Raw genomic sequence first — 9,866 nt, 5'->3', positions numbered from 1 at the left:
CCGCCTTCAATGGAGCATCCATCATTACGAAACGGCGCCGGTTGCCATCGCAAACTCCAGGTTGCGTAGGATGCCGCGCTCCGTGCACGCCCGCACAATCTCAAGTCTCTACTCGTCCCGACGCCGGCGGCGTCCCGCTCGCTCTTTTTTTTTTTTCTCTTTCCAGCCTCCCCGACCGACCGAGTCGCAGCCTTCGGGCCGGTGTCGTCCGACCGGGCTAATGCATACGGACGTCTGGCAGCGCTACAGATTCGGAGGCAGCGATAACGTGAGTGCTCCGCTAAAAAGATTACGCGGGGAAGAAAGGAGCTCGTGATGAGGTTAGAGCGACGAATGATGATGCCGGCCGTACGCGGCGCGGGCGGGGGGGGGGGCTGCGGCTGGAAAACCGAGCGAGTTCGCGTTGGTCACGTGACGTGCCGCGCCGCTTATGGAAAGGATGCAGTGCAGTTCTGGCTCCTTCGATTCTGATCTTCCCGACCCGACATGCTTCTCTCTCAATGCAATCAAATTGCATTAAAGAAGCATCGTCAAACGAAGATGATTCAGACTCTCCGATGACCTCAAAGAGCATTTTAGTCTGCCCTTTTTCCACTCAATGGGGATCATCCAGCACATGCGCCACGTCAAAAATCCCAATTGGTCAGACCGGTGTTCAATCAAATCGGTCTCCGTCCATTTTTGGCCGGCTGCACCTTGCCGTGCCGTGCGTCGCTCTTTGGTACACCAACGGCGCAGGCGTGCGGTGTCGAAAAACTCCCTCATCGCACGCCCAATCGCAATCTTACTCACGTGTGACCAGGGTGGTGACACGCTGCATGTCGTGCGCCTCCTAAACTGCGCGCTAATGATACGGCGGCACATCACGTGTCCAATAAACCTGACGAGACGCTTTGATGGGGGGGAATTCTCCGCGTCGAAACAAACTCAACATGATTCCCGGATGGCTCCCATAATTCAAGTCGCGTCATCGGCCCTCACTGAGCTCATCAGAATGTATTCATATATTTGCGCCAGTGAAGACAAAAACTGTCCCAAGAATGTCCCAACAAGTTCAAGACAACCGAAGTGTAGCGAGAGTCCCTTCGGCCCCCAGACGGCTCCTGACCGGACCGCGATCACAGCAGCCGCGCGACCGCCGCGCGGCTGATCGGCACACTCCTTTCATTGTCGCGGGACAAAAGCGTCGAGGTCATCGGCGAGGTCGCGGCGGCGGCCGCTGACGGCAGCCGTGGGGAATTCGAGATGTGCGAGCGCGATAGCCGCGGGCTGCGGCGATAGAAAAGGAAACCCGGAGCGCGGCTCGTCGACGCGACCCTTCCTGCCGTCCCGCGAAAAAGACTCTTTGTGTCGTTCGGGTGGAGACGCATCGCCAAAGACAGCGGGACGAGCCCCGCGATGACATTTGGATCAACAATGACGATAGTGTCGCATTGACTCGATGCGTGTCGAGGACAAGCGTTTACTTCTGGAAACAAACTGCAAAATATGCCCGAGGTCGCCGTTTGGACCGGCGACCTCGGGCCGTTGGGATGACTGATGCTCGACCGATTTGAGTTGATCTCAAGTCACCAGTTTGAGCACTTGTGAGTTGCTTGGCTAAAATTTTGTTTGGCTCGCTGGCTTCGTATCGGATTTGCATTCAGAGACCACATTGGGGGCCATCACAAAGCTGCGTGATTGCTAATGCACGGCTACATTTCAAAGGATGGAGTGCAAAGTGGCCCCGGCTGACTTGCTTAACCCAGCTTGTGACTTGTCCCGACTTGCTTGAAATTTGGCGCCGGCTTGACTCGTGATTGTGAATGTTCAGACTTGGTTATCAGAATGAGACCGGCCGCTCGCGTACAGCGCCGCATTTTCTCAATAGAAAAGAAAACAAAACATGAGGGGGGGGGGGGGGGCCGACGAAGACACCTTTTTGGAGGGGGGGGGGGGGGGGCTCCGACGAAGCACTCTGCACTTCTCGCCCGATTCCATTTGAACCGAGTGTCACGATGTCATTGGCAAGCGCGCTTCCTTTCCGACGGGGCGTCTTACCTTGACAAACGGTATTGGTGACGGCGGTGCAGGCCTGCAGTTGCACCTCCTCGCCCTCGTCGCAGCTGCTGCAGGGGATGCAGGGCTCGTGCGAGCTCTCTTGGTCCGAATAGGTGTCGCCGGCGCCGCAGTCCTCGCACACGGTGTCGTGGTCCAACTCGCAGCTGAGCAGCATGCCCCGGCCCACGGGGCACTTGGTGCACGGCTCGCACCTCTGCGACAGCTTGTTCAGGTACAAGTCGTAGTTGCACACGCAGGTGGCGTCGTTGGCGTCCGTGCACGGCGTCTCCATGCGGAAGAGCCCCGTGCATTTTGTGCACGGCCGGCAGCGCTCCGCGTGGCTGAAGTTTTCCGAGAAGGTTTCGCCTGAACGCAAACCAAAGCAAATGCGAACCTTTTCTCATCTATACGAAGAAAAAAAAAAAAGTGACTCGAAATGCTTTCCATTTTCTAGGCGAGGGTGCAATCAGTGGTGAATGTTTTATGGCTTTGGATTTCAGATGGCTGGAGAACTGGGAAAGCCACTAAATTATGCAACGGAGCCATTTGTAAGCGCATCGCGCGCACGTGTGAGAGCGCCGCGCGGAGGTAAATCAGGCCACGGGGCGTTCTTCACCACCACCGAGCCGCCGATAAATGGCCGCAAATGGTCGACAGGCGGCACGCGTGACTGCGTTGGAGCTGATGGAAATCGGACAGACAAAATGGAGATTCCTCCCAAGTCATAAAAACATGAACTCATGTTCTATCAAACCCACTTTGTATCGATGCTGTACCCCAAATGTTCATCCCACCCAATTAAGGTGAAAGGGGTCTTTGCGCTCGGCGTTACTGCAGCGACGTTCGGTCGTGCGGCCAGATGCAGCGCCGCTCCAGATGCGCCCAAGTCGACTTGTCTCTTGCTCTCCGATGGGGGAGCTCGTTTTTTTTGCTGCAAAGCGGCCGTCCCTTCGCTTTTAGGTGCTGGTTTTGCCGGGAATTCTGGGGGGTGTTGGGTCAGCCGGGTGGTGGTGGTTGGGGGGGGGGGGTCGCTCCTGCTTACCAGACGCACTCAGACGTGTCGCTGCCTCGGCCTTCTCCTCCCCGAGTGCTCTCAGAGCCATTATCATAATGCCGTTCATCAATAATGCAAGTCAATACATTAATAACACAAGGCTGCAGTATGCGGGGTGGCAGTGGGGGGGTAAATCAAGGCTACAGATGGCTCAGCATGCCGTCAGCTTTTGCTTTTGGCCCGCATGAGTTGCCCTTAATAGTCAAGCTGCGCGCCGCATGTCTGCATGGGCTTTTCTGTCCCCTTTCCCATTTGTCGCCGTCGCAGTTTTTGCGGACTGCTAACGTTACGACGACGAGCGTTGAACGACGAGCCCATAACGAAAGCCCTTTTAACCCCCCCTGTGTCTTGCTTGTTTCTTTTTTTTTTCTTCTTCTTCTTCCAGGACTTGATCCAAAGCCAGTCTGCGTTCGCTGCACCTTTTTGATCTGTCTGCGGTTGATCATGTCTTGCTTGTTTCTTTTTTTTTTTCTTCTTCTTCCAGGACTTGATCCAAAGCCAAGTCTGCGTTCGTTGCACCTTTTTGATCTGTCTGCGGTTGATCGTGTCTGAGCAGCTGAACTGTGACTCTGAAGCACCGATGAGGCTGTTGAGTCATAACGGGAAGCCGCAAGAGTTCATTTCATGCAAATGAAGAATTTCAGACCCCGGTGGGCATTTGTCATCATTTTTTGCCATCCGGTCCAATAGCGGCTTGTGACAGAATTGGATTGTTCCAGGCAACGTTATCCCACGAGGCATTCTTCAAATATGCGTCCATAAAAGTTTTTTTCCCGAAAGGATCCCCCCCCCCCCTCAAACTGAACAGACTTCAACTGAACACCGTGTGGCGTTGTCTTCTGTCTTGCGTGGTTGTGAACGGGGCATTTCAAGTGGTTCCTCTCACAACTTCTCCAGAAGACCCAAAAAGGTCGCCCCCTGTTGGCAGCTATCAGACGATACCGAAATTTCAGCAGCGACTCGTGTTTTTCGAAAGGATTTAGGAATTTTGTACAAGCCTGAAAGTGTGGCTTTTTTTTTTTTCTAAATTCCAGACGGGGGGTTTAAATCAACAAAGAAATAATAAATCAAGGTGTTAAGGAAAAACTTCCCATCCCTCGAAGGGTCTGGAGGTGCAGTAAATTATCTTGCGCGCTCACAGCGACTTCTCTCACGACCTGGATCGTTTTGGAAAAGCGGGTCTACTTATCCGCGACTTGACCCACGTGGGTTTGCCATTTCCTGGGAACAGCGCAGGGGCCTGGCTGTCAACCAATCCCGGCCTCCGCGGTCTGAATGCGTCCTCTTGACCTCATGGAATAAGGCAGACTCGCATATAAATAACCTTCAATGCGATTGTTGAAACAGATGGACCCCGGATGTCGGTCTGGAGTTCATCCGCCATCTTGAGCGCTTTCGTTCCTCCGTCTCACTTTGTCTGTCGCACTAAAAATCCCCCATTGTGTATTTTTCGACGACATTTGGAGCGGCTCCCGTTTTTATAATCTTCTGCCTGCGCTCATAAAGTCGGCGCTCCGTCGAGGTTCACTCCCTACATGGTAACGGACGGGCAGCTCTGATTACCCGGCTGATTTCCTCAGCCGCTGCCAAGTGAGGCCGAGTTGTCATAACGCTTTCATAATCGGGAATCGGCTTTGAGGCGCTCGAAAGGCATCCTGACAATGCCATCGCTGATTCGGCGCGCCATCCGACGAATGCGCAATTCTTGCATTCTTGATCGTCTTCTGCCAAGAAAGCGTCGCGTCAATTAGCTTCGCGCTAACAAACAACGCCAAACATCATAGAGCCCTTGCTATATAAATGACCAATCGCCTGTCAAACTTTTTCGAGCACTAGAATAACCTTCTAATTCTAGTTTGCATCCATGCATGTTGTCAATGATGAGTGTACGTGTGTGTTCATGCGTGTTTGCTCACTGTCCAGGCAGGGCGCGCACTCAGTCTGCGTGGCCCCGCACGGCTTGACGACACCCTCGCCGGGCGGACACTGCTTGCAGCATTCTCCGTCGGTGGTGTAGTGGCCCGACGGGCATTCCTCCTTCTTGTCTGCGGCCCCCGCCTGCCGATCATCACAGACGTCGTCAACACGTGGGACACACGAGCCGGAAGCGAGTCCATCAGGCAAACAGGCAAGACGCGCTCGGCTCTGTCAGTTTAATCGAGCAGACTTGATTCGCTGTCGAATTCGGTCTTTCTCAAACCACTGCCAGCTGCCGAAAGTGCAGTCGTAGCAGTCGTTTTTTTGGGGGCGGAGGACAAAGAATCTATGCCCCTGTGTATTATTATATCGTCTGTATCATTTGTGTTCGATTATACGTCGCTCAAAGCGTTCTGACTGCAACGACATCAAGGCTAGGTGGGAGTTTCATTCGCCCGTCTATGGCATTTTACATTGTGTGCTCGCAATAAGCTAGCAGACAACAACAAATAGCAATACGGTTGTTTTTGTTTTTGTCATTTGTGTGTTGGACTCCACACGGTCTGATCGTCAAGTTTGGACAAGCAGCGCGCGCATCTCTTCCGTGTACAGGTGCTTTTGCGAAAACAACGTGAAGTGCCCTGCCACGTCCATCCATTACATAACCTGCGAGTAGATGATTTGGAGGAAGCGTTTCTATTTCTATTTATTTTTGTCAATGGCTTCTTGAATGAAAAAAAACAAACAACAACAACAACATCAAAATAACCGTCTGCCTGCTCCAGTCTGTGGCGTCAAAATAAGAAAGTGAAGCTCGGCGACATCGTTGCAGCGCGTTTTAAATTATCGCCGACAATTTGTAGCACACAAAACAAGTGGGGCTGGCTCGTGCCTCCTTGCGCATGAAAGCATTCGTCCACCGTCAAGTGTTTTTGACAGAGGGGGATGTTTGTGTGTCACATACGTGCTCACGTGCAAGGAAATGTGTGTGTGTGTGTGTGTGTGTTTTGGGCCCCTCCCGCTGATTTACGCACAGGGGCCACAACATTAGGGACACCTACTCAATCTCTCCTCCTATATTTAGGAATTAGAACTTCATCAACCCTAAAAAAAAAGGGTTTGCAAGCGTTAAACTTTAATATCATGACAAGTACTGATACACAGCCAGATTTAGTTTCTTGTGAGGGGGCCGTTCTTGTCGAGAGGAATCCCATTAGGTCGTCTAGGTGTTCCTAATGTTGTGTCCTTGCGCAGTCAGCCAGCTGACGGTCTTTGACGCACGCCCTCATAAAAGCCTCACTTTCACACAGCGTGTTTATGTGCACGTGTATGCGTGTGCGTGCACGTTAATGTCTCATGTAAGTGAGGGGCCATAAATCGTGCAACTTAAGGTGTGTGCGGAATGTTGTCAACAGAACATCAAAAGTTACCCCCCGCCCCCTCCACACTCCTCCAGGCACCTGTGAGTCAGCAGGCACGTAGCGTGTACGTGTTTGTGTTTCTGCGTGAGCGTGTGTGAGAGTTTGGCGTGGTCCACATTAGAATGGAAAAAACTGTTTTGGTCAATAGAGTGTGTGTGTGTGTGCGTGTGTGCGTGTGAGACATCTAAAGACCTTTCAGACACTTGAAATTTCAACTTGAGCAAAAGACGACACCAACATAGGATGTTAGTCCAAAGCCACTCTGTCATGACTTAGTACGCTGCTGACCGCGCCGTTTGTTTGTCAGCCCACGAAGTGCTCAAGACGTCACGGAGACGTCAACTGTCAGCACCCTGCCGTCCTGCTCCACACAAACGTCCAAGGGCCTCGCATGTGAAAAAAAACCCGTTGCCGGATATTTGAGTGACAGCTTTGAAAGGACGCCAAGTCCCGGAGCGCTTTTAATTTCATCCCCTTTCGAACCTCGTTCGCTCTTGAGGTGCTCCCAACATCGGAGCTGCCGCTTCTTGTCGCGGGTGTGGGAATTACGCACGGGCTTGTCACGATATTTTGTCAACAATAATTTCACGATACGGCAATATTATTTTTACAATTTACAACGGTTCCCAGATGTCTTCATAACAGATGTGCCGCATGCTTTGTCAAAATACCGTCAGGATCGATTAATTTTAATAATAAGAAAAATAATCAATTAAATGTTGAGAAAAGTTGGAGCAGCATTTTCGCATCAGAGTAGCTAGCTTATTGCCGCTTATAGACTTTTTTTTTTTTTGCCATAAAAATACGGTCCCCATGATGTCCAATGGGATTTTTGAAAGGGAACCGCGTCGGTGCGTCTGGACGCGTGACCTCGCTTCGGAGCAATCTCGCTAATGCTGCAGTCAATTGTAAGTTGGAGGCACTTAACCTCTGGCCCTGGGCTGTCAGCGCTTGTTAAACCATTCGAGGTCCGCCGCGCCGGCCTTCCTTACAAGTCGGAGCTGGTTTCAATCCAGGCGTGCGTCGGACGTATGGAAAGGGGAGCGATGCGAGGCATTATCAATATTGCACGTCTGAGTCAGAGCGCCGCTGTCGGCGTGGAAAAACCTTGGCAAACCCGCTGCAGAAGTGCGGCCTTTGACAAACCCGTCACACGTGACGCAGCCAGCAAATATTTCGACCCTCGCAAGGCCTCCGAGGAACTTTTCGAGAAATTGAGGAAGGTCTTGACATTTGGCTCGGCCATGATCGTTTTTGCCGCGGGTCAGAAAACTGCGGCGAATGTTGCGAAAACATGTTAACACCGGGGGTCGCGTGTAACGTAACATGGGAGGTGGGGGACGGGGGGGTCAAGAGAGGGCTTGCAACTCGAGATAATTGAATTTAGCTCTCAGGCCTCTGATTTCTTGCAAAATGGCAGGATGTCTTCATCCTACTACGTACATGACATGTCTTAAAAATCGATTATTGATATCACCAACAGCAAAGCTAAACATGTTGAACTTCATGGGAAGCGTTTGCATGTGGGACAGCACATTAGGTACGCCTACACATTTTAGATATATATGTGTGTGTATGGTTTTTTTTTTTTTTTTTTTTACACACACACATAAACATCATTCCGACCAGTGCAGCTTCTGTGCCCTTAGAGGACTTTTCTCAACTTCAACACACGAGAAGAAGAAAAGCTGCAGTTGATCCACTGTAACTCAAAAGCTACTACTCACCTGTCCCAGCAGTATTGTGATCAAAATCATGTTCATCCCGTCAGTCCTTCCCATCTTCCCAAGCGGAGCGCTTCGAGCGGTCGGATGAGGCGCGCTCACAGGTTTCCAAGCGCAATCGACCGGGCGGCCATGCTTGTGTCGAAAAAGAAGTGTGCGGCTTCCACTCGGAGGGCAAAGCACAGGCAGACTGCGGCCCGTCGGATGTTTGCGCCTTGTGCGCTCTCTGCTCTTGTGACACCAGCTCGCAGCTCCGAGGCTTTCCTCTCCCTTGACCACGCCCACTTTGTGAACACACACACACACACACACACACACACACACACACACACACATGCACTGATACTGGTTTGGAGAACTAGGTTTTAAGGGGAAGCAACTTTCTGCATGTCACCCTGCACAATACTCAGAGATACTCGTTTTGCTCTTGAAATGGAGACCAGCCTCATCCGTCCCCCTCACCACCTGCACTCATCCTACATATGCACACAGATCAGAACTTTTCTTTTCGTTTAATAATGGCACCAACTTTCTGAGTGTCTTTTGGAGGATTACTGCCCCCTAATCAGTTGCAGGCGCGCACAATCACACTCACGCTTGACACTTATACTGGTTTTTACCAGATGATGGGAACCACGATTCTGAATGTTACTTGGGACCGTTTTGACAGTGTCACTTCCCATTGAATTTGTCATAATTCTTCACATTTTCTTGCACTGAAGCAGCAGATGTATTTCACTGACCATGACGCACCATTTTACATCCATCAATCCATCCAACCTTTGAAGAGCCTTCTGCTTCCTGAATTTCTCCAGTCCTTTCCCTATATTGAACACTGACTTCTTTCTTCATGTCTTCTTTCTTCCACATCTTTTTCTTTTTGTAAGATGCTCATTAATCTAATCTGTGACTTCAGTGTCCCTTGGACAGCACACTGCTGGCTTTATGCATGGGAGGACACAGCATCCTATTGAATAATGTGACACCTGAGGCGAAATATTGGCTCGATAAAAAGAACTAAAAGCACCCAGTGGCTTCCGATCATGACTAAACACGCTGTCCCATTAAAGACGTGGCACACCGGGAAAGCCCACGCCAAAATGCTGGAGGAGCTCTGAATTTGCAGTCTTCCCAGCAGCCATACGGCACGCAGGACACTAAGGTTCCTGTTGGCATTTCCACAGGGGGCCTGCATGCTTTTTGGCTGCGTTTGGCATTCGGTATGCGCCAGAGATGGCAAAAATAATCAAGTCGAAGGCCGGACACAGCAAAGCAAGCGGCTGTAATGCAACTTACTTGACGCAGTTAAGTTAGCGGGTCACTCCCCATCGGAATCAGTGCACCAACACAAGATAGCGGCGGCTCACGTTGCGTGGCCATCTGTCAAGACGCGGTGGACAGAGGCTGGGTGGTCCGCGAGGCCTTGGCTGTCCCCTCTCAGGTTCCAATCAAGGATTGCGTTCCAGGTGAGCAGTCCTGTTGGGCCGAGGGATGTGTGTGGTCTCGCTTAACTACTTTTAAGTCCATTTGAAAAAAAAAAGTCCGGTTTAAGGGTTAGTCTTGCATTTGGGGAAGTTGTCATGATGGTGCGTTGGCTCAAATGACAATCGCGTTCACTGTCATTTGAGAATCTGAATTCACGGTGGCGGTCGTGCATTTTTTTTTTTTTTTTTGCTGATGTGGCACCGACAGTGTGACATGGATTTTCTC

The 9,866-nt window shown here is 51.2% G+C and overlaps 1 protein-coding gene and 1 long non-coding RNA gene across 2 annotated transcripts in view; one reads left to right on the top strand and one right to left on the bottom strand.

Moving 5' to 3' along the window:
• ngfrb (nerve growth factor receptor b) overlaps nt 1-8,412 on the bottom strand; it is a 14,082-nt gene extending 5,670 nt beyond the window's left edge. The window contains exons 1-3 of the mRNA XM_019883608.1: nt 8,160-8,412; nt 5,011-5,152; nt 2,041-2,406 (exon numbers count right to left, since the gene is read on the bottom strand). Of these exons, the coding sequence (XP_019739167.1) occupies nt 2,041-2,406; nt 5,011-5,152; nt 8,160-8,213 (562 nt within the window). The 5' untranslated portion in view covers nt 8,214-8,412. The remainder of the gene's footprint in view (nt 1-2,040; nt 2,407-5,010; nt 5,153-8,159) is intronic.
• Nucleotides 2,194-2,765, top strand: LOC109524035 (uncharacterized). The gene is made up of 2 exons (XR_002169889.1): nt 2,194-2,272; nt 2,541-2,765. It is a non-coding gene; the product is annotated as an uncharacterized LOC109524035 (long non-coding RNA).
• Nucleotides 8,413-9,866: the final 1,454 nt, after the last annotated feature.

This window comes from Hippocampus comes, unplaced genomic scaffold (assembly GCF_001891065.2).
Source record: "Hippocampus comes isolate QL1 unplaced genomic scaffold, H_comes_QL1_v1.1 scaffold367, whole genome shotgun sequence".
In the NCBI taxonomy this organism is placed as follows: Eukaryota; Metazoa; Chordata; class Actinopteri; order Syngnathiformes; family Syngnathidae; genus Hippocampus; species Hippocampus comes.
Note: the sequence above shows the minus strand (reverse complement) of the source record. Positions and strands in the feature narration are given on the sequence as shown.